At 36.1% G+C, this 24,478-nt stretch overlaps 1 protein-coding gene across 8 annotated transcripts; it reads left to right on the top strand.

Moving 5' to 3' along the window:
* The first annotated feature begins 1,568 nt into the window (after positions 1-1,568).
* LOC116252637 (uncharacterized) lies at positions 1,569-16,117 on the top strand. 8 transcript variants are annotated; one of them, XR_004172256.2, is made up of 9 exons: positions 1,569-1,708; positions 8,476-8,538; positions 12,517-12,655; positions 12,778-12,916; positions 13,000-13,119; positions 13,217-13,322; positions 13,881-14,067; positions 14,162-14,286; positions 15,631-16,117. XR_004172256.2 is itself a non-coding variant. In XM_031627037.2 (8 exons), exons 2-7 carry the CDS (start codon positions 8,499-8,501, stop codon positions 14,051-14,053), a joined length of 717 nt encoding a protein of 238 aa, XP_031482897.1. In that variant the 5' UTR covers positions 1,569-1,708; positions 8,476-8,498; the 3' UTR covers positions 14,054-14,067; positions 15,631-16,117. The 8 variants fall into 8 exon arrangements, 7 of the variants coding, with proteins under 7 accessions (XP_031482897.1, XP_031482896.1, XP_031482901.1 ...); XM_031627037.2 differs by lacking the exon at positions 14,162-14,286; XM_031627036.2 differs by having other exon boundaries at positions 14,162-16,117.
* Positions 16,118-24,478: the final 8,361 nt, after the last annotated feature.

Here is a 24,478-nt window from a genome sequence, read left to right as displayed (position 1 = left end):
ACAAATGTTGCAAAACCAAGTCCTCAAATGAGCAAGATCATTGAAGATCAAAAGTCGCCTCTAAACTAGAAAACTAGGAAAGAGAAACCTCACACCTCTGAAATCTCAGTGGCAAAAGAAAAGTTGCATCTAACTTAGGAAACTGGGAATGATAAAAATCAGTGTTTACTCCAATGGTTGTTGAAGGTCGGTGCTCGATTTTTACGGCAGCTGACTTAGTTTCAAAACTTCAAACTGCAAAGATTCAAAACCCCGCAGGAGTTGTAATGAAAAATATTCTAAAAAATCCTGAAATAGTGGATTTGTATGGACAAAATCTTTTTGAATCATATAAACTCCATGTGAAAGACTAACAAGGAAATTATTTAACAAATTTTCTATAGATTTATCCTAAAATCATTTGTCTTCAAGGTACTCCACCTAAGTTTATTGCAAAATAGTTTAATTTTGTATCAATCAGTAATATTTACTTATCTCATTCTTTCGAAAAAATAAGGCTATTACCTTTTGAAATTATGAAGGCGGTAAAAGAATTTTCTATCAATAATCTGACAGTTTCTAAAGAAATTGTTATCTTTTTAAAGTTCTTTTCAGCTGCACCTAAAATTATTAAAAGGAAAAACCCTTTTAAAGAAAAAACTAGCCTACACCTGATCCACATTGGGATTGTAGGAAAAAGTTACGAGCTTAACTTTGATACAACTCAAGAGAAAAACGCTTACCCCTATAATAAGGATCTAATTTAGCTAAAATTTATTACATGAGAGCAGTAGGCCTTGAGGTTGTTGTTAAGGCTGCAAAAGCCTATATGGAAAATATTTGGTGGCATCATGCTTCTAGTAGCCGTTGTGCCTTGATTAGTATTGCTAAAAGAAAAGATCATTCTTCTTTGGCAAAATTACAAGCATTTCAAAAGAGAATTGATATGAGAGACCATACATGTTCTCAAGAAACTGCCAAGTTCTACTGCAACCTCATGAAGCATGGAAACATGACTTGTTATGTCTATGGCAGAAAAAAAGTTGCATAAGCCAACTCCAAGAATGAATAGGTAAAAACTTTTGGAATCAGAAAAATGGCACCAGACTCAGACATCATGTCAAGACATGGCGGTATTACCTTCAAAAAAGGACGCCACTCAAAGATATCTTCACATTCGTAAGAAGAAAGCACGTCCTCATGAAAACTACGTGGCGGCAGCTAGAAAAAGAAGAAATTATTTTTTCTAGAAAGTGAACAATAATGGAAGCTTTGTCAGCACAAAAAGACGAAGACCACCAACCACACTCAAGAAAGCAAAGATTTTGAGTGCAATCATAGAGCCTTATCATTGCAAAAGACAAGGACCAAGAGATAAAAATAAGGGATATAGTGGAGAGTCCCACTATAAAGATATCCAATGAAAGTGCGTTAGATATGATGCACAAAGACAAAACATCCTAATGTAATAGTTAGGTGATAAGGTGGTGAGGGTCCACCTGTAACCCTCAATCATGTACATAGTATATCTCCTCCACCTATAAATAAGAGGAGAAGGCAGACAGAAGCGGTTATCGACGAAGTAAGCAATCAAGAGAGAAAGAGATCGTCCTTTCAGACTTATGTATTTCTAGCCATGTCTAGCTAAAGAGTTGTAACCTCCTTATGTCTGAGGGAAGGATTTTAAAGTTCAATAAGATGTGAAATCTTTGCGAACATATCTTTATTTGTAAGTCCTTCCTTTCCCTTTTCTATTTACTCTTTTGCTTTCTATTATTACATTCTAAAGGCCTTATTCTTGCATGGAGAATTCTAGGCATTTGCTGACAGCTCTTTTGCAAGGATAACAAAATATTGATTATTTCGATGCTTTAGTCTAGGGTTCTTTATTTGGTAATGTTGAGGCAAAGTGCTATAAGGTAAGTACCACCAAGGAAAAAAAATGCTGCTAGGGAAAACATCCGCTAAATGCAGTTAGTAGGAGTAAGCCCAGCCAAACATCTAAACCCCAAGCAATGCAGTTAGGAGGGAGGTTGAACCTTACAGATGAAATTGTTCAAATGATCAAACATCTTTAAAAAACTTTAAGGTCCAAACCCTTTAGAGACATAAGAAGGTAATCGTCCAACTCATACCATGAGTGAAACCAGGACCATACCATTTTATGGTAGATTTAGAACCCTGAGGGAAAGTCATTCTTCAGGAAACCAGTCACACCTGACCTTTTTAAGTGAAACAATCAGAAGCCGAAGAAATCGTGTTTCTTTTAATTATCTTCATAACATGCAATTAGAAGAAATTGGTTAAATTCCAGAAAATCAGTAAGAAAGGAGAGTTAGGCAAATTCTAAACCTTGAAATTTTGTATAGGCATTCAGAATGGAGGCCTCTACAAGGAAGATACACCTATAGAGAGGTAGTTATCTCTGTTCTGAGCAATCAAACAGAAACCATTAACCTATTGAGTCTAGAAGGAGCTCGTAGATTAAAAGAAAGGGGATACAACCTAATTCATATGGGTTTAATCACTATAAAAATCAGACCTCTTCATAGGAAAGAGACTGGTACTAAGTGTTTTGTCATGATTCTTGACAAGCGCTTCACTAGGAGTAAACTGGAATCTATCTTAATCTTATCAAATCTTTTAGTAAGATCTTCTAGTTCTGGACTTAATGTTTAGTTCATTAAACCTGTGATTTAAATTGTTTTCAACATACTCTAATCTTTCCCAAAGATTAAGAGTTTGGCATCTAGGAAATTTATTTAATGATTTTATTAAATCATTAATTTGGGACTTTTGATAGTCCATATTTTTAGACAAATCTTTTAATAGTCTGTTCTTATTTCATAACGAACTGGCTATAGTATCAAATATCATTGTGCCTGATTTATCTTTTTCTTTTAGGTTTTTGCTAAAAGAAATTATCATATCAATTATCATATTTAAAAGAGGTTCATTACTATGAAACTCATGAATAAAAGTATTTTTGAAATAACATTTATGAGAAATATTAATTCGATTATTTATCATATGGAAATTATGTGGTAAAGTAAGGTCCAAATAATCAAATCTTTTCATTATTTGACCTGGGATGAGGTTACTAGATCTTGGTATCTTTTACCAATTTTCTAAATCATACAAATATATTTTGTATGGTCTAGATTTTGGATATAATCTGTATAAATCAAATCTCGAATAAACCAAATCCTTTTGTTTGTCGAATTGTGGCATTACATTTTTCTACTACTTTAATTCTAGGAGTAGTTATTTTATGTAGGATTAGTTGGGCAATCATGTCCCTTTTCTTGATGAAATCTTTATCAGAATGGTTAAAGAGGAGAATTTTTACTTCACCTCTGTAGTCTTCATCAATTGCTCCAGCTCCTACTAGGATTGAGTAATTAAGTGTCAAACCGCTTCTGGAAGAAAGTTGGCCATAAGTTCCTTTGGGAACAGCTGTGGCTAAACCAGTATTAACAAGTGTTTTACTTCTTGCAGGAACAATTGTATTATGACTGCTTTCAAGGTCATAACTGTCACGACATGATGATAACTTGTTTTTATGATTATGATTATCTCATATTTGAGCCCTATCTAAGAGGGTTAGGGATTTTCCTGACTTGTTGTCATACTGCGAAGGATAAGCCTTCAGTTGTTCCCTTTTTCAAGTTTTGGTAGACCTGAGGCAGCAGGTCGATCAGATGGCTTCACTCACATCCTACTGGAGAGGCTTTGGGTCTTTTGTAGTGTCAGCACGTCTTATTTTGATTTTATTGATGTCTTGTTTTTGTTAGGCATCAATTATATGGTTTGAGGCTTTTTTGTCATACACAGATATGATTTTGTATGAACTGAAATTGTTATATAAATGAAAGTTTGCCCTATTGTTTTGAATGACATAGCTCTCTCCTTTTTGAATTGTTGTGTCGTCATACCTCAATGCTTTATGTTTAAGAAAAAAAAATTATTTGAGGGTCAAAAGGTTGGGGTGTGACAATAACCTACTGCTCTATCTATCAGCCTAGTCGGTAGAGAAACAGTTGGATCAAGTCATTGGATCCTTTAATAGTTATGCTTTTTTTATTGAAAAAGAAGTATATTTTCTCAAAAAGGTTTTCCATTTTATTCAAATACTTAAATGATGGTTAAAGTAATTAAACCAAGAATTAAAGTATAGAGATCTAACCTTGCTCTGTTACCAAAAACGAGGGGACAGGTCACAAATTCCATGACAAGACTTTGTGCTATTGGTGCATTCCATTTTTTGTTAGACACCATGATTAAAACAAAGTTGATCTCCTAGCAATAAGGTTTTCATATCTTCGTGATCTACTTTCTTCTTGAAGGGACTGTTCATCTTCTTCAAGAGGTTGATATCTAAGTTCATAAGACGTGAACCTAATAAATTATTGTCCTTCACTATTCTCATAGTGAAGAGCTCTCATGAGAAGACTAGTGGATTTCTCATCCTCTATAACTCTTCCTATTTCTCATTCTAGTCCTGCAAGTTCTTCTGAATTGTAGGATTTAAGTTTGACAAATTTAATGTCTTGTGATACTACCGCAACTACAATACCATCAATATTCAAGTTATATTTAACTTGATCATTGTTACTTAATCTTCTTACTATGGCAACAGATATTAGAAGGTTATCTTCTTTTGTCATATCTTCATATCACCGTGCCTCGAACCCTAAACAAAGGTATTTTTGGAAGTCCCTAATACTCATGTAGGTATTGGGTACTAAATATATAATCTCAGCTCCTTGGTTGAGATCGATTTCCATTGCTCCCAAATTTGCTTTAGCAGCTTTGTAGAAGCGTTTGTCAAGAATCATGACAAAACACTTAGTACCAGTCTCTTTCCTATGAAGAGGTTTGAATTTTTTTGGCGATTAAACCTATATGAATTAGGTTGTATCCCCTTTTTTTTAATCTACGAGCTCCTTCTAGGCTCAATAGGTTAATGGTTTTTGTTTGATTGCTCAGAACAGACATAACTACCTCTCTCTTGTATGTGTATCTTCCTTGTAGAGACCTCCATTATAAATGCCTATACAAAATTTCAGGGTTTAGAATTTGCTTAACTCCCCTTTCTTACTGTTTTTGCTGAAATTTCAGTAATTTCCTCTAATTTCTTGTTATGAAGATAATTAGAAGAAGTACGATCTCTTGGTCTTCTGATTGTTTTGCCTAAAAAGGTCAGGCAGGACTGGTTTCATGAAGAAGGACCTTCCCCTAGGGTTCTAGATCTACCATAGAATGGTAAGGTTCTGGTTTCACTCATGGTATGAGTTGGATGATTACCTTCTTCTGTCTCCAAAGGGTTTGAACTTTAAAGTTTTTTAAAGATGTTTGATCCTTTGAACAGTTTCATCTGTAAGGCTCAACCTCCCTCCTCTGTTTTCTTTCTTACAATCTTTTATTTTATCCTTTTATCTTAAGACGTGTCTTTGGATTTAGCTTTTAGGACACAATACTGTTACTCCTTGCATGGGGTTTAGATGTTTGGCTAGGCTTACTTCTACTAACTGTGTTTAGCATTTTTTTTCCCTACAGGCATTTTTTCGCTTTAGCGGTACTTACCTTATAACACTTCATTTCAGCATTACCAAATAAAAAACCCTAGACTAAAGCATCGAAATAAACAATATTTTATTATCCCTATAAAGAGCTGCCAGCAAATGCCTAGAATTCTCTATGCAATAATAAGGCCTTTAGAATGTAATAATAGAAAGCAAAAGAGTAAACCGAAAAGGAAAAAGATAGACTTACAAATAAATATCTGTTCGCAAAGATTTCACATCTTATTGAACTTTAACATCCTTCCTTCAGACAGAAGGAGGTTACAACTCTTTAGCCAGACATGGCTAGAAATACATAAGTCCGAAAGGACGATCTCTTTCTTTCTTGATTGCTTACTTTGTCGACAATTCCTTTTGGCTGCCTTCTCCTCTTATTTATAGGCGGAGGAGATATACTATGTACATGATTGAGGGTTACAAGTGGACCCTCACTACCTTATCACCTAACTATTACATTAGGATGTTTTGTCTTTGTGCATCATACCTAATGCACTTACAATGAATATCTTTATAGTTGGAACCCAATACTATATCCCTTGTTATTATCTATTGGTCATTGCCTTTTGCAATAATAAGGCTCCATGATTGCACTCGAAATTTTGCTTTCTTGAGTGTGGTCAGTGGTCTTTGTTTTTTTGTACTGACAAAGCTTCCATTATTGTTCTCTTTCTAGAAAAAATAATTTCTTTTTTTTCTGGCTGCCGTCCACGTAGTTTTCATGAGGACGTGCTTTCTTCTGACGAATCTGAAGATATCTTTGAGTGGCGTCCTCTTTTGGTGGTAATACTGCCACGGCTTGACATGATGCCTGAGTCTGGCACCATTTTTTCGATTCAAAAAGTTTTTACGTTTTCATTCTCGGAGTTGGCTTCTGCAACTTTTTCTCTGCCACAGACCTAACAAGTTTGTTTTTTATGCTTCATGAGGTTGCAGTAGAACTTGGCAGAGAACATATATAGTCTCCCATATCAGTTATCCTTTAGAATGCCTGTAATTTTGCCAAAGAAGAAGGATCTTATATCAAGCTTACATGTTACTGACTTTTCTCCTAATATTTTTCGGGATTAACTCCTATAATTTCAAGCTTTGATAATCTAGAAATTAGGTCGTCTATTTCCTGATATCTTGAATTGATTCCAACTTGTTCGAAGCAGTTTAGGATTCTTTTGTATCTAGAACATACTCAAATGTTCCAAATCCATCAAGATCAATATCAACTAATCCTTGATAATTCGGGATTAGGTGGTATTTGACTTCATGTTCTAGAAATGTAGAGATATATTCTCTATCCATAATGGTTTGACACATCATGGCTTGCTTTTTGCGTTGTCCTTTAATAGGACAAGTGCATTGGTCTTCTAGTGGAGGTGGAGGTAGTGGATTTTTTGAAGGTCCCACCACACTTCTCTCGCACTTTCCATTTTGGACACTATTTGTAGTTGTAAAAATTTTCATGTTTGCAAAGGATCTCATCAAACCAGGTAGAAGGTTCGTGGAATATATGTAATTGTTTTTTAGTGAGCAACATTCCATGACTAACACCGATAAGGAAACTTAAGCCTATAAAGAAATGTATATGTTTACAATGAAGGTTGCTAATATAAATTTTTGAGCAACAAAATTGGTTAGTAAGTCTCTGTTTTCAATGATAAGTTGGAGTTTCACTCAATCTTTTGGAATAAATATTGTATCTCCCAAATTATGGCCGAACATAGTATTAGATATTATGGGTTTATTCAAAGTCTTGGTGTACTTTGGATCAACTAAAGACTCATGATTGTTATTGTACATCTTGTATCTATGAGTGCTTGAACTTCAATAATAGTTGGTAAAAATGAGGGTCATTACAATCCTTATGGTGAATAAAACTTATAAAATTTGGTGGTTTTTCAAGTTTTATTTTATTACCATATTTGGTAATTAAAGGTTCCTTTCCTTTCTCCATAGTTTTTTGGAGACGGTTAGTCTATTCTTGAAGTTCAAGAAGCTGTTTTTTAATATGCTTTAAATTCCTCAATACTTTCTCCAAAATTTTCAAGCCTTCTAATTCTTTTTTGAAGATTAGATTCTTCGAATTTGTACTTAAGTTTGTTGTCTTCTGCAACAAACAAAACTAGATCTGGTTTTAGTTCAGTTAGACATAATCTACAAATTTCGTTGTAACACAGAGTGCATTTCCACCTGTGTTCAATACTAGGGTAGCGGCAACAAACAAAACAATGTCTGTTTAGATTGCCATCTCCATAATTCCAATTATGTTCACATGCTTTGGAGTCCTTACTCATATGTAGAATTTGCTAATTCCTCAAATTCATCAAGTGTGTCAATCTGATAGGTTATATCAGTATCGGTCGGTAGAAAGCTTTTAACTAGAGGGTAATCTTCTTCATCAGAAATCACATCCTTAGTAAAATCATAGTCTTCTACTAAGACAATTAAGTAAATGGATTCTGAGTCACGAATGTATTCATCTACATTAATGAGTTCTTGATTAGTGGTATTTAGTAGTACCGCTTCTTTAGAATATGTGTTCATTAATTTTGGACAGTGACTGCCTAAATGATCATTATTTTTGCATATGATGCAATTTAATTTATTTATAATTTTGTTTCTTGTTGTACTTTCAGACATGTTTGTCTTTATTTAAGTATGGTGCTTTACTTTTTTATTTCCTCAAAAAGTATTTCTTACTAAATTTTTGGGTGTTTAGATTTTGTAGCAATCTTTTTACCCTTTCTTTTAGTAGGCTTTCTTTTATCAAGATTATATCCATAATTCTAAGTTGTGTAAATGTTTTTGTAAAAGGAATAGTCTCATTTTAGCTGCTTTTGGATTTTTATCTTTGTACATTTCTTTTCTAAAAATCTACAAATATATCCTATCCTGAATGCCATATTATTCGTAAAGGCAGGTGCATTCATATCTCGGAGATCAATGGGCCAGTTGTCCAGTATTTCCTTTCCCAATGCTCCAGGTAATTTCCTAAAAAACTTGTCTCCTATATAACTATCATATGCATTTCCAGATATGAAAGTGTAATAATAGTAATCTTTTAGAACTTGCTTAATATGACTCAAACTTGTTAAGTTTAGCTATTCTAATATGTTAAGGGCTTCATATTGAAGTTCTATAGTTCCCATGTTGGGGCTAGATCTTGTCAGAATAACTTGGATTTTGAACACAAAATTATAAGGATTAATTCCTAATGATAAATCCTTTTCATATTCTGCGAGATGGTTACGTTTATAGGCTTCCCACGTCGCTTTAGTAGATTCACTTAAATATGTTTTCAAATATGTGATCATTTCCCTAGAATTTGTATGGCCTAGATTTGCTTTGAGGTAATATTTTATTAAGATTGCACCCCATTGGTCAATAACCTGAGGCCAAAGCTATGGATCATGGGCCGCAAGATTAAGGACTCTTCCTTGATCAGTAAATTTTTTATAATAAGTAATTTCCAAAGGAAATCTCTTTCCTTTAGGTTTAAATTTTTCTACCCCTTCTCCCATACTTGAATAGGGTATTCTGGAATGATAGCCAGTTGATGGTTCCCCTTGAACCACTTGAGTCTCATTTGTTCCTTCCATGATTAAATCCATATAATTTTTAATATTTAACCCAGTTTGGAAATCTTCTGCTATAGATTCTTTATCTATAGTGACTAATTCCTCTATATCTGACATGATTTTAGATCTTATCCTGATATTATTGTCTTCGTCAGTATAGATTTCTTGGTCTTTTTGGATCTATCTAAGATTTTTTAAAGATTCTTCAAGTTCCAAAACTTGAAGGATCGATTCTAGTTTTAATCCCAATTCTTTAGGATAGAGAATTTTATCACGATTTGCTTGTTGATAAATTTCCATTTATCTTAGTTTTTCCTTTATCAAGGGTTATTTTATTTGCTACAGGTTTTTCTTATGTAGGTCATCTTTTCATTACTAAATATTTATTACTTAGTGTTGTTTTTCTAGGTGAACTGGAATATATCTTAATCTTATCAAATCTTTTAATAAGATCTTCTAGTTCTGGACTAGACGTAGGTTTTTCTAGTTCTTCTAGAATCCTATTGTATTTTGTCTCAAGATCCTCTTGTCTCTTAATAACATGGCATAGTATCCCAATTATTAGATTAAATAATTTTGGATACTCTTTATCAGTTGCTCCTAAGCCAGAGTAGGCAGAGAAAGCTTCTCCAACATTAAAACCATCAGTTTTAATCTTAATGGCAAGTCCTTAGGGACATGTAAAAGCACTTCATGGTGTAAAACTTTCTTCCATTTTGACTTGCCAGAAACCCGGGGCTGCACACGAGCTGAGTCGAGCTCAAGCTCGGGTCGACTCATGTTTAGTCAACTCGAGCTCGACACGAGCTTCATAACTTCAACTTGAACTCAACTCGAAAAACTGAATTCGGGAGGAAAAATGAACGACGGCCGTGGGTGAGGAAAGAGAAAAACGGGAGGGAAAATGAAGAGATTGATTGATTGATGGGAAAGCGTAATGATGAAAGTAGGTGTAATAATGAGCGTAAAAGGGAGCGTGGCTGGGTGGGTAAAGAAAAGAAAAAAGGATGAAGAGAGGGAAAAAAGAGGGAAAATTAAAAAGGCAAAACAAAAAGTCGACATTAAAGTCGGCTTGCGCGGGTGACGAGAGGGAAGAAAGAGGGAAAACTCAAAACTCAAAACAAAGTCAGATTAAAGTTGAGCCGAGTCGAGTTTAGTTGAGTCGAGTTTGACCAACTCAAACTCGGCTCGTTAACATACTCGAGTTTATGTTTAAGCTCAAGCTCGACTCGTATAAAGAACAAGTCGAGCTCGAGTCGAGTTTACTCGAGCGAGTTCGAGTCCAGCCCGAATTAGCTCGACTTGTTGTCCAACCTTACATAAACCACTTTTGCAATCAAATTTTGAAAAGTATTTTTTATCCTGGATTCGCTGGATCAAGGAGTCTTTGTTTGGAATATTATACCCATCATCTCGGGTATTATCATTCAACTTTTTATAATCGATGACTATTCTTGATTTTACTCTCACCTGTTCGGATGGTTTATTTGCAATAAAAGCTGCAGACCTATCACTTTTAAGTTAAGCGATCTCTTATATAGATTGCCATATCTTTCTCTTCTTCTTCTATTAACTCGGGCTCGACTTGTCATGAAGCCAACTATTGTTGTTTTTATAAGTCGACATATGTTTCGTAAGCAGAATATATGTACAACATTTTGTTGTTTTGCCTTTTTATCCAATAAAAATAGTCGCTTCATGTGACTTGCGAAAGTATTAATTTTATAATTAAAATTTAGACAAGCGAAAACCACCACCCTGCGGAACCCTCGTTCCCGTCCCCTTTCCTCAATTTTCAGTCGCTCGCTTCTCACTGTCGAAGGTAGAAGTTGCCGGTCACCATTCATTCACCACGCCGTTCTCCATTCGTTCACCTGTGAAGTCTCGTTCGGAGCACCGCTGCCTTGGCATCTCTTATCTGTCTCGATTGAGGGCCATCGGCTGGCATACCTTGCCTTTCTCTCACTCTCTTTTTTCTGGTTTTCGTTCTCTTTAATTATCGTTTGTGAGCTCCCGGCTGGCAGCCTGCGCCTCTCTCTCCCTCTCTCTTTCTCTATTGAGGGTCGCACGAAGAAGTAGGTGCAGCTGACGGAGGGGTAGATTCGGCAGCTGTGCATTGCCTCACAGGGGTAGATTCGGCAGCTGTGCATTGCCTCACAAGGAATCATCATCAACTGCTAGAATTCAAGGCGCCGACAAAGATCTGCGTTAAGTCTCTTTTCTGATTGGGATTTTGCGATCTCCGTCATTTTTGTTTGTTTTATTCCGTTGAGATTTGTCATCTCTGTTTAAAATTTATTGGAGATTCTTTTGGCTTGATATAAAAATGTTTGTAATTTTTATGTTGGGATTGGTTGGTGTGAATTTTCTTCATTGATAGTTTCTTGTTTGGAATTGGAATTGAGGGTGAGCCAGATGTTTTCTGAGCTCATTCCGGTTGGCATGGGGGGAATTCGTTCCATATTAGGATCATTAAATGTGGTGAGTTCGTGCTGAAGTTACTAGATTGTCATCGGAGCTCCTGCTAACATGCATGGATGGGATGCCAATTCTGGCCATCTTCGTTTTAGTGCAATTATTTTCTTGATATTGCCTTTTTTTTATGTTATCAACTGTTAAATGGTTTTTATATGCTAGTAGCCCCGCCGCCTTACCTTAATAATTAATGGTGGTGGTATATTCGTTCTGGTTGTCAAATGTATTTTTGCATTTTGATTTCTGTAGATCCTGAGCTTCCTAGATGATGATGAAATGTAATGAATTTGAATTCACAAGTGCATATTCTAATTTCTATGACAGAATAATCTGATTATCTGTAGAAGCTTGATGGAATATTATGAACTTTTTGTCATAAGATCAGCAAGCCTTTGAATGAGATTAGGTGAGAATCTTAACAAGCCTATGTTGGCATGTTGCCCATATCTACCGGCTACCGCGGCCCCTTGCTGATGTTTTTTCCAGTTTTGCATTTGTTGATGTTAACGTTCTCAAACAATGGAGAAGTTTGTTTATTTGTTTTGATTAAGCAGTTATACTATGTCAAGACGATATTTTTTCTTTCATAATTTTCATTCTTTTATGCATATTATATTTTTAACATTTTGATCCTGAAGCTTACGATTCAACCACCTGAGGGTTGCACCTCGCTTGATAAGGTGTTATCCTTGCATCGCCTCATTGCATTTAACAACATTGATTTTGTGTTGATCTTTTAGTGCATGTGTTTACATCTGTTTGTATGAAATATATATGAGTCTGAGACATGCTAAACATGTTACATGATTTGATGAAAGCATAAATTTTTCAATGATGTGTCATTTTGGTGGTTGAGTTCTACCTTTTTGTTTGGAATAACTGATCATTTTTCGCTTTTTTCATGGCAGCCTGGCAGGCCAGTTCTACGATGCAATTTTCCTACCTATCTGCTATTTTCCTCCCAACCAGTTATATGGCAGCTCTGAGTATTCTGCTTTGCCTTCATCTGTGTTTTATTTGCAGTGTATCTTCTGAGCTTGGAACTACGTTAGTTTTCTTAACCTGGAAGCTTCTTAGTTTTAAGTTTATAATGTTTCTGAGTTACCCATCTTTATAGAGTTGTACATGTTTCTCGTCTGTGAAGTTTTACTTTGTTATTTGTTTCGCAGATCTGATATGAAGGAACTGTGTGTTGGACTAGAATTGCATAATGAAACTTTACCTCTACAAATGGGTAGCCGCTATTACAAGTTAATTGGTTTGAAACCTCTACATTGGTATGAAGTGAAGATATCTTACCCTGCTTCTGTAGGTATTTCAGTATCCCTTACTGATTCTTGATGTTCACCATGATGCCCATTTAAGATAATATAGGTCCCATGACTCATTAGATTCCAGCAAGTTTTTCCATTGAGTTGAAGAGGGGGGACTTTGAACAAGAACGTGCTTTTAGTCTCAGAAGATTGCTTAACACTGGGAAGCTGATTTTCAGATCTGGAGGTCACAGTTTGGTTGGTTTTTAATTGTTTTTCAATCATTTATGAGTGTAATTAGGAAAATAAATGATGTCTTACACATACTAACTATTATGATTGCTGTCGTTGTTAGGAGAACAATGAAGACACAAGTGAGGGTGCTTTAGTGTATGTTCAGCCGGAAGGTGTTGTTGCAAAGCCACATTTAAAGGAGAGAAAATTTGTCATGTTTAACATTGGTAAGGAATTTTCTCGTTCATTTTATACACGATTAATCAGCTACCCTACCTTAGGTACTGAATTATTTCCTAGGTATGGTACAACACAAATGGGTGCTAAAGGTATATTGTTACTGTCTCAGTCACTGCAACTGATGGCTCGATCTTTGGCTTTTGTCATTTGGCTGCCCACTCGCTTGACCTCCTAAATTTGTGAAGACCCTTTTTTCCAATTGGCAAAGGGGAATAGGCTGACCCTACCAGATTATGCCAAGAGATACACTCAGGAATTGAATTGTTGACCTTCTTCAACTCGAAGGTCTTAAGCTCATACTTCTCATGTTGGCGACTTAATGCAGACTGTTGATCTATATTTATTATCCCAATAAAAGCATTATATGAGTTTGCAATTAATAAATATTGATCAACAAATTCAATACATACAAAGAGTTCATCTTCTTCAAGTTACCTTTTTGTCTTGAAAGACGAAACAAATGGTGGATCTGGGTAATTCCAAATAAGTTCTTCTTCTTTTTTCTTTTTTTTTACTTACTAGTTTCATTTTGTTCTCAAATGCAGTATGTGATGAACTTTTACTTGGGATTCCATACAAGGCTTGGTGGGTTGGAATTTTAGCAATCCTTTGTATTGCATTTGCATTTGTTCTTTCTTCTGTGCTTCCATCACGTTTGCTCCACAAGGATCAAAAGTCTGCAAGGCTGAATGAGATATTAGCATCAAAGGTGTCATGAAGAAGCTTTTTCAGGTGTGAACAGTGAAACTACCTTTGGTGCTCTTTAGCTTTAAATGAAATTCAATGCTTTTATCTTGTTCATATACCTGGTGTGTTTATCCTGCAGATCATTGCTTTCCTCATGAAGGTCCTTGCACTTCATGTTGGAAAACATAACTATTTCAGATCTGCCATTTCAAGTAGCACACAGCACTGGCATGATATCCTGCTGGAGATTTTCTTAGCCGCCAGGTTTCAAATTAGCTAAATTTATTTTCGACGAAAAATGTAGGTGTTTCAGTCTTACGTTCTTGTGGGACTTGCTTGAATGTTTATCATGGATGAGTGCCCCTGGTCAAAACCATCAAATACTTGGGAAAAGTTGAAATTCAAGCTCTCTTCTAGTAGGATAATAAAAAAACAATATATAGGGCATGTTTGATGGCATGAAATTGTTTGAGCAAAATTTATTCCTGTGTACAGCAGGATAACTTTCTCAAGAAAAGGGTAGGGCAAACTTTTTCTCCCTTTTTTTTGTCTTTCCAACAAGAAAAGGGTGACAATTTTCGTCAAAAAGTTCACCCTGTTTGGTTTCAGGTTAGGTGTTTGGTACACCTTTAAATCCTTATGTACGTTTGTTTCTACTGGTATTCTCTCTCTCTCTCTCTCTCTCTCTCCCTCTCCCCTTCCCCCCACTTCCAACCTCCATGGGATTGAAATTCCCAAAAACCTTTTACTTACGACCGTTTAGAGATATCAATAAATTTATAACTATCCTATAACTGCTGTAAATTCAACTCAACTAGTCAGGTTTGGTAAAGAGAACTGAATCTAACAAATAGTTAAGATTTTTATAGGAACTCTGCAAGTGATATTCACTTCTGACATATCCAAATCCAGTCATAAAATAATTTAGTCTGATCCAGTAGTGGCTTTCCCTGTCTATTCCTAACCACTCAGGTTTTAGATATCTAACCGGAATCTGATCCATTTTCATCCGTAGACAATTCATAAATTCATGGATCTTCATTCTTTAACCATGGTTTGCAGACAAGCCAAACAGTTTTTTGGCACATTTGGGATATTTGGAATGAGATGAGCCAACCATCAGTTATTATTTGTTGGCTTAATTCATATTTATACATGTCTGTGTATGTTTGAAATTGAGATATACACACTGAAATGATGAATACTCTCCATAGTCCCTGATGCAGTGTATGCATCATTTTGTTTAAGCATATATATAGGTTTAGACAGAAAAGTTTTGACCAGGTAGGTTTCCAAGATTCCAAATAATTAGTTGGGTATAGTTCTAGCTCTCAGTCAGGCACAAGTGCCCAGACCATTTGAAGACATATTCTGTGTTTCTTTTCATATGTTGCTTTTGCAGTGATGTTAACATGTATAAGTGCAGCCGATCCACTTTAATATCTTCAATTGAATTGCACCCCGTCCAAGGTATATAGTTGTATTAAAATGTAATGAGATGCTAGATAACATCGTTGAATTCTCTCTCTCTCTCTCTCTCTCTCTCTCTCTCTGTGTGTGTGTGTGTGTGTGAGTCTGACTAGGTAGACACACACTGAATTTTGTCAGGGGAGACATACACGGGGACTGTGGAGCTCTTGACTTCCTTCAAGTTGAAGATTATACGTGCAATCTCCTAGCAAGTGGACTAAGTACTTATTAGCAAGCAGGGGTTGGAGCCAAATGGTGGCCATTGGGGCTGGAAAACTTTTTCCTTGCTCTGCTACTGTTAGCAGGTAAAATTTGTCTTACCCAAAGATTGTTTCTACCATCCTGAGTGTGGAGCTGTTGTTATTCTTCAACGTAAAGATGTTGAGTTGAATCCCTAAGCTGGTTGAAGCACTTGTTGGCTGGCGACATCCCACCTACGCAGGATCTTTTCTCGTGGTTCACGCTTGTATCCGGTGGATATGTGGGGAATGGAGGGAAGGGGCCTATGGGGGTCATAATTCTGAAAAAGAATCACATGGTTACCTGTAGATGTTGTAATATTTTGTGTGATATATACTTCGCGATTTATTGCTGTTAAGGAAATCTTGAACTCCGAGATTTGTAAGCCTCGAATACCGAGATTTTGCGTCTCTTGTGGAAGACTGAGAGTTGGGACCTCAAGAGTGGAGGTTTCTATGTTACTTAATCGGCATTCATACGTTTCCTTTACAAGTTTGCCGCAAGGAGAACTTTACGCAGTACACACACACACACACATAGAGAGAGAGAGAGGGAGAGCAAACTGTTGCTTCCGGATTTGGGGTTTTCTTCTTTTGGCTGTGAGATCCAATTTCCAGATTTATTGTGCTTTGTAATCAACCCATTTATACCCCAAAAGCTAAGTTTCATGAAAGGGATGAGGCTTGGTGCATAGCAGACCAGCCACAAGTGCTTGTTCTATTGTTTCTCTGCCTACAAAATATGAAATGCTGGCCTTGTCTACTTCTCACTAGAGTTTAGGCATCTGCCCAGTTTGCATTTGCTGATAGTGGTGGAGTTGGAAATTTTGATGAGAGGGGCACAAATATGAAGGTTGTAGTTGATAAGGCCAAAATACATGTTTATATCTAGGCAAAAATATACATGTTTATATCTATATATTTCTGAAAATTTATTAACTTTGCAGAGCTTACTCCAACTTGCAATTTTGTCAATCCCTAAAAACTTCATGATGCTGCTTCATGTTTTGTGTAATGATGCTTAGATGGCAAAAAAGGATCATCTCTACTGTCGGTGGCCTTGTGTTGCATCAGTCAAGGCTTATGGTTTCCGGTTTCTCAAGCCCTTGCTTTCTCGTTCGCCTTAGCCCTTCTTGATTGCTTGTGGGAAGTTCGATCAAGGAAAAACTTGCATGGACTTTAAACAGCTTTTCAAAATAGCCAGCAATATGATTTGTGATTTTTGGGTTCGAACTTCAAGATCCCCGGATCATCTCTTAGCTCATTCTATATACTTATCATTATCAAAATTAGACGGTGAGGATCACTCCACAATAATAAAAACTGATATGTCTCAAATTGCGTATATTTCATGCTGAATATGGATCGCTTGTTATGGCCAGTGATCCATATTGTTACTTTTTCATAAATTTATCCCAAAAGAATGTATAGATCCATCATGCAACGTAACAAGAGTTTGATGAATGTTTCGTATTTCAACCTGCCCTTTAGTAATTTCGATTTCAACTTGAAAAATGATAAAAACCAACCCAACCAACCACTTAACAAACCTATATAAGCTTTTGATGATTTCTCATAGACTAATCTTTTCAAAATAGAACATGACAAGTAAGACCATTGAAGTTTGAACTACTACTCAAATAAAGGGGTTCCATATCATAAAATTTTTGTATTTCTTAATAAAGACAAATTAGTAAGGCTTAGTAAATGAGTTGAGCTTGTATTCGATACTTAAGGAATCCAAATTTTATTAGCTGGTTTATCTTATTTATTTTACGGGCACACTAGGATGAGCCATATACTTGCCAAATTCTGCAAACAGAGCTGGAACTCAAGTTAACTCTTGCCCTTCTTCAACTTGGAGTGTTTGGTTTTTTTTTTTTTGAACAGATCTTTTTCAAGAGCACCGTAGATAAAATACTTATGGGTAAAAAGTCCGAGTTCTCAAATCCACAAGTAAACGGCATTGTTAGTTCTTTATATTACAAAAGGTGGATGCATGTAGAGGCAGAGCCAGGATTTTTTTCAGGGGCGAGCCGAACAGTCCAACCTCGGATTCGAGTAGGGCCAAACTAAACTCAAACCTAAAAAATATATTGCACAACTAAAATTTTTTAATTTTTTCAATGTATTTTTTTTTTCAATTAGTTGGGGTGAAGCCATGGCCTAAGCGGCCCCCTCTCCCTTTGCCCCTGGGTGCATGACAATATAGCTGATAGACTTCTCGTTACCCAGGTCTTCAAGCAGCCATAGATCTCCGGAATATAGGAGCTGGATTGAGGTCTCAGCCACCTTAGATTATCTTTCTCCATATCCAACTAAATTTTTAAAATTTATATCCAACATAACTCATATCATGAACAGAACATTGTATGGGCTTATCCAACCCACTTTATATGTGGGTCAGATTTGCGCTTGAATTTATATCAGATACAGAACAGGGCCCATATGGCATCCTGAAGCAAAAGACTAAAATGCCCTTGAACTGGAAAAGGAAAAGCACAGAAAGGCGCCCCTGCATATAAGGACAAAGTTAAAAATGTCAGATATTTTTAAAAACAAAAATACCCTTAGAGAAAGAAATGTCCATCTCTCATCGTTGACGGCACACTAGGGTTTTTATGACTTTAGGCAGACAACGATATAAAATATGTTTCGTGGATCTTTCTAAGGGTCGCCGCGAAATCGCCTGCTCATTTTAAAACTTTGGGTGACCAAAATGCCCATTTTTTTTAATTGCAATTATTTTTTACGGGATTTAATGCTTTTTCTTTTGTCGTGGGAATCTGGAAGCATGTTTGGGAGAGAATAACATTTTTGTCATATTCCTTTTCGAGACTGGGGCCATTATTGTAATTTATGTTTTCAACGGAATCTAGCGTTGTCTTATTCAAGGTCACCGTTATCCGAAAAGAAAACTTGAGCTCAATTATTTAATTAAGATGACAAATTATAAGAAAATCTTTGTTCCCTGGCGTTTCCCTTCCCATTCACAAATCCGTGGGCTGCACATGATCTATATTTTCTCTTTATTGTTCTTCAGCCTATTTTCTTAAAAAATAGATAACTTGAAGTTTTTATACTTTTTGATACGTAAGCTAGGGTTATTTAAATTTTTAAAAATTAAAAACAGAAAAAAAAGTCATTAGATCTTAAATAAGTGCTAAGAAGAACAAAACAAAACTAATGGAACATGTCGAGACTTAAGTGAGGTATGATTCAGCCGTCAAAACTATAACTCTGGCGTTTCTCTTCCCGTTCCCAAATCCGTGGGCTGCACATGATTTATTTTCTCTTTATTTTTCCTTTGCGTATTTTCTTAAAAAATAGACAACTTGAACTTTTTATACTTTTTGATACGTAAGCTGGGGTTATTTAAATTTTGTAAAGGAAAGAAAGTCATTAGATCTTAAATAAGTGCTAAAAAGAACAAAAGAAAACTAATGTCTCTGAGCCTTATCCCACCATTTTATAGTACAAGAGAGTAGCACTCAAGAGAATTTAACTGATGATGTGCTGTACTACCTATTTCATGGAAATTTTCTGTTGCATTAAGATGATATCTTGAAAAAGTGGGTTTTTGAAAACCTGGTTTTGTGAAAACCAATTTTTTTAATGAGTTTCGAAAACCTGGTTTATGTGTTTGAATGATCTATCAAAAACGAGATTTTCACTTTTTGAAGCTTTGTTTTTGCTTGGTGACAAAAAATGAGTTTTACATCATAGTATTATTTACCATCAAGGTTGTTGAAATATTTGTCATAACAATCAAACAGGTTACTCAAAATATGAAAGAAAAAACGGTTTTTGAAAATGTGGGTTTTCAAAAACCCAGTTTTTAGGTGGTCCAAACAGCAAAACATCGTTTTTAAGGTGTATTCAAGTTTCAAGGGTGGAGCCAAGAAGAGTGGGCTCGCATTGGCGCCACCTCATTTTTTTTAAAAATTTGCATGTAAATTTTAAAAAAATTTACTTATTTTATATAAAAATTTAAAAAATAATATTTTGGCTCATCTCAAAATTTAGAAACTTTAATTCTGACTTTTACATGAAAAATTTCTGATTCTGTATGCCAAATACAAGTATTTTTTGCATGCAAAGTTTGTTTTTGTTGGACAGCGATGAAAATTAAGAACCCTTTTAACAATGTAGCTATCCAACTTGGAATTGGTAGTTGTGATGGCAACTTAACTTAGGCATTTGGTGGTGTCGATCAAAGGAGTGTTTTGAATAAAAGGAAGTGAGATCTTGTTTTCTTTATTTCTGCACTTAAAAAGCGGATCTGGTCGCTGCCCAATAATACCAAATCCACGATTTGGCGACTCCCCACTTTTCCAGATATTTGAAAACGGGAAATCCAAGTGGAATTATTCTGCCAAACGATATCGAGAATCGGGCAGCTTTGGACGTATTGAACAGGGTGAGTCGGTCCCTTTCCGATTTCCTCAATTACAAATGAATAAAGAATAGTTTCCGAATAATTACATATCAGCCTGCAGTCTGATGGGCACAGATTTTGATAAACACCAGTGGCTCACCATCATTTTCAAAGCGAAAGTAGGTGTTTAGAATCGAGAAATTTGCAGTTAGTCAGAAAAAGGAACATAGAATATAGCTGAAGACTTAAATTTTGATCCCTAGTATGCTTGACATTGAGCTTCAATTTGACTCCTTCTTTATCCTCAGCAATATATATATATATAGAGAGAGAGAGAGAGAGAGAGAGAGAGTCATGAAATTGTTGGTTTTATCATAAACTCTGTGCATCTATTTTTTTCAGTAGCATATAATCATCCTACGTTTCAGTATTAATTCACAAATCTTTACTTTTTCACTAAAAAACCAATGACCAAGATCATTTCTTACGAGTCGAGCACCTAAGAATGTGACGCTTTAGAGTATCCAATATTCACTAAAAGCTTCCACATCTTTCTTATTAAAAAGCTTCTTTGAACTAATTGTCGAAGAACAGTTCTTAGAGATCATCTTTATAAAATGGCGACAAGAGGGCTCGGATTAGGAGAAAAAAAACACCCACATTTACTTCATATTCATGGATTGAGCTACCATTTATTTTCTGGATTACCAACTTTGTGGTTGAACCTTTGATGAGATCATCCAAACATACAAACCAATTTAAAAAAACTGCTTTAGAAAAATTATGTCACAAAACTTGGTTGTCATAAAGCACCGTTTATGAAGATGTTATCTAAACCCTATTGAAGGGTTTATGCTAGTCAAACCAATCCTAGTAAACAATATCTTTTCTCAACATTTTCTTTACCAAAAATATAAAAGGCTCTGCCACGTTCAAGAACTTAATATATCCTATGAGGGGCGTAACATAGCTTGTTAGGTTGACGGTTCAGTGAGGACCTTTTCATCAGTTCAATTTTTGTGGGTGTTATTTATTTGAACTACATACAGCGCTAGTGTGACATTATAGTTGATTGGGTGTACTACGGGTCCACCCATGCTCCAAAAGAGCCCTAAACACTAAAAGAAATGGTGAAAACTTCGGCCCTACTTCGAACAGCTTCTGTGTACCCAAAAAACTTAATAGATTGAGTTAACAAAATCAGTAAATTGGGATCATAGACAATAAACATCACCAACTCTGTCCCGCCCTAGAAGCTGCCAAACATAAACCAAGCATTCAAATGACAGAAGACAAGACGCATACTTTTAAAACTTTGTTGCACTGAACTTTTCTTCCAGGGGCACAAAACATCTGGCTATTCTTAGATCTCCACACGAATAGCCCAAGTTTCAAGAATTTGGAACTAATCGGCTACTTGAAGTCCCAATTCTTTCCGCTTGAATTGAATATGTACAACTTGTTAGCTAAAATTTGGCATAAGACTTTCGAGTTAGAAGGAGCTGGGAAGGGCAAGAGTTCTACATGACAGCAAAAACTGATGCTTTTTCCACACCAGTTGAGGTGTCTCTTCATTGATGTGGGCTTAAGTCACACTGATTAGGGTATGGGTATAGAGGAGCGGGTAGGGGTGAGCAACGGCTTGTGAATGAGTTCGAACAGAGTTATTTGCTTAACGAGTATAACTCGAGTTCATGAGTCTGCTCGTTCAAATAATCGAGTTGAGTTCGAGCTCAACACTTAACTGCCGAGTCGAGCTCGAGCCTTAATCGAGTGGAGCTCCAGCTCAACACGTAACGATGAATATCAATTCTATTCAAACAAGTTTGTCGAGCTCGAGCTCAACATGTAACCATGAATATCAATTATATTCAAATGAGTTTGTCGAGTCATAATCGAGTCGAGCTCGAACTCAGCACGTAACTGCCGAGTCAAGCTTTAGCTGCTTCCATCGAGCTATTCTCGGCTCAAGCCGAGTCGAGCTCGAGGTTTCATTAGTTGAGCCAAGTTTGAGCTACTGAACTCGGGCTCGACTCGACTCATGTTCACCCCTAACAATGGGTAAAAACACAACAACAAAATATGTAAATCAATAAAAAGTGGTTGAGCAAAATGCGGAAAAAGGAAAAAATTCATTTTAGATAATTAGTATGAAAAAAATTAATATAAAAAATGTAAAAAATAATGATATTTTTTTTAAGGCATATCCAAGTATGTTGCGGTACCCATGTCCACGTGTTGGCATGTCGCCTCAAGTACTGAAGCATTTTACCTTTAAATTATTAGTAGCATGAACTAGTTGTGTTTTTCTCTGCACAGCAAGCCACGACAGTCAAACTTTTGTGCACATTTTCCCCTTCTTTACTGACACTTCTTTAGCGCCAGTGGAAAGTGGAATTATTATAGTGAGAAGACAAAGCTTCGACAGCTCTGCCTCATGAATATTAGAGTCCACGACTCCACAACAAAGTTTCGACCATTTGGATTTTTTTGTACGCCTTAGTGGAGACAACTAGAACACTGTTTGTATCATGAATTTGGATTGTTTGTCTGCAAATACTAGTGAACCCAAAAGGGTTCTAGGAATTCTCCATAAGCAAAACAAAACAACTTTGGTTTCAACAAGAGTAGAGAATTTAGACCTTACATCCACATTTAGAATAAGATCACGAGTTTGTATCTCCTGAGAAGGTTGGTGCAAATGGATGAGGCGAGGTCTCCATTTCAAGTTTTTGAGACGTCAGTGTTACAAAAAGGAACACCAATATACAAGTTAAAGCATAACGAAAGCGCTTACGCTGATGTACTGAAAGCAGCCCTTTATCTTGAAGGAATGAGGTTCTTTAGCGAGGTCTATATCTCAAATAGTACATATTGGGCATGGGCATTACTTATCCAGATCTGGATCTGTACTAGAATTTATTGGATTGATCTTTTCACATGTGAACACAAGCTGGGCCAATGTAACTAGCAGGGTGCACATCAAAACCAGCTTCGAGCTTGTCCTTTGCCTCAGAAGAAAACAGAGGCCGGAGTTTAACCTATTCAAGTCGATGCATAATGTCAGGCTGTATTTGAAGATGGGTTTGGAGATCAATTTTATAGACCAATTCGAATCACTGAACGCGTGCAAGAAAATCTGATCCAGATCGGTCCAAGCACTGACACTGACCTATTTCAACTAGTAGTGCAAATCAATAGGATTTTGAACCGGGTCATGCAGGATTTGGATCTAATGTCCAAGACCATGAGGTAGAATTGAATCAGTATTTGATACCAATACTGCTTTTGGAAAGACAAGAAAAAACAAGTTTTTTGGCAAGTGAGAAAAGAAAAAACAGAGTTTGATCCAAAACTGAATATTATGAGACGCACCAAAGGTAATTAGATTGGATCTGGATCAAAGAAAATGAAGTTTACAGACCCGGATCGATTTAGACACATATGGGAACATACGAATATTTCCAGAGTTCAGATTTGGAGATGCTTTCCAGATTGTTGGATTCATTTAGACTCGTAGTTTTTCCCTCAGCCTGAAAACAACAAAGGTGGGTCCATGCTTTTGGATTCCCTAAAAAATGAACCCTGTTCGAGAAATAAAGTTACAAAAGGTGAAGGAAAAGATTCTTGCAAGAACAGTACGAATTATGGGAAAATACAAGTCTCTCTCAAGGCACTGGTTTTTTAATTCCAAGACAAAAGTTGAAATGGTAAAAAAAAATAAAAAAAGGAAAAGAATAGGCACTCAACCCGTTTTTCCTAGGAAAATTAGTTCCAATGAAAACTCATACTACTGGAACCTCCTCTTGCATCATGGGTGGGAGGTCTCCTCAGCAAGCGGATCCAAAATTTTTTGGCAGAAAAACACTTCAATTGTATATTTAAATCTGGTATGGATACTGTATACTATTTTTGAGTCATCCAAATATTCGATGAGCAGGTGGTTAACAACCTACCGAGAAAGAAGACCCGAAGGTTTCCCCTCAATCCCAAGATGCGATAAGCAGGTGGTTAACAACATACCGAGAAAGAAGACCCGAAGGTTTCCCCCAATTGCCATAAATCGGAACTTGGGTGGGGTATAGTTATATCTTTCAACTTGAGTGTCGTAATCTCACATTTTACGGTTTAGGAGAATAGCACTTATGAGAATTGAACTAGCAACGATTCTTTTACATGTCTGCCTACCCAACCAGCTATGCTATGCTCTCTGAGGCAAGTCATCTTAACAAGTTGTCAATCGGTCTATATGTAACTCCACTACTGGTGCTCAACAATAACACTCTTAAGTTTGAATTTCTTTCATTTAATTCCTTTTTGTGCTTGTACTTTCGCAGTTAAATGAGAAATTTTCAAACTTAAGCATGTT

The sequence above is a fragment of the Nymphaea colorata genome, chromosome 4, assembly GCF_008831285.2.
Source record: "Nymphaea colorata isolate Beijing-Zhang1983 chromosome 4, ASM883128v2, whole genome shotgun sequence".
NCBI lineage: Eukaryota > Viridiplantae > Streptophyta > Magnoliopsida > Nymphaeales > Nymphaeaceae > Nymphaea > Nymphaea colorata.
This window is presented reverse-complemented; position numbering and strand designations above follow the sequence as displayed.

Excerpts from the sequence above, each read along its gene's own strand:
- LOC116252637 (XM_031627034.2), top strand. The coding sequence starts at position 8,499 with ATGGGCCAGTTGTCCAGTATTTCCTTTCCCAATGCTCCAG. Across the intron at positions 12,656-12,777 it reads TCTTCTGAGCTTGGAACTAC|ATCTGATATGAAGGAACTGT; the intron begins GTTAGTTTTCTT and ends TTTGTTTCGCAG. Across the intron at positions 12,917-12,999 it reads AGATATCTTACCCTGCTTCT|ATTCCAGCAAGTTTTTCCAT; the intron begins GTAGGTATTTCA and ends ATGACTCATTAG.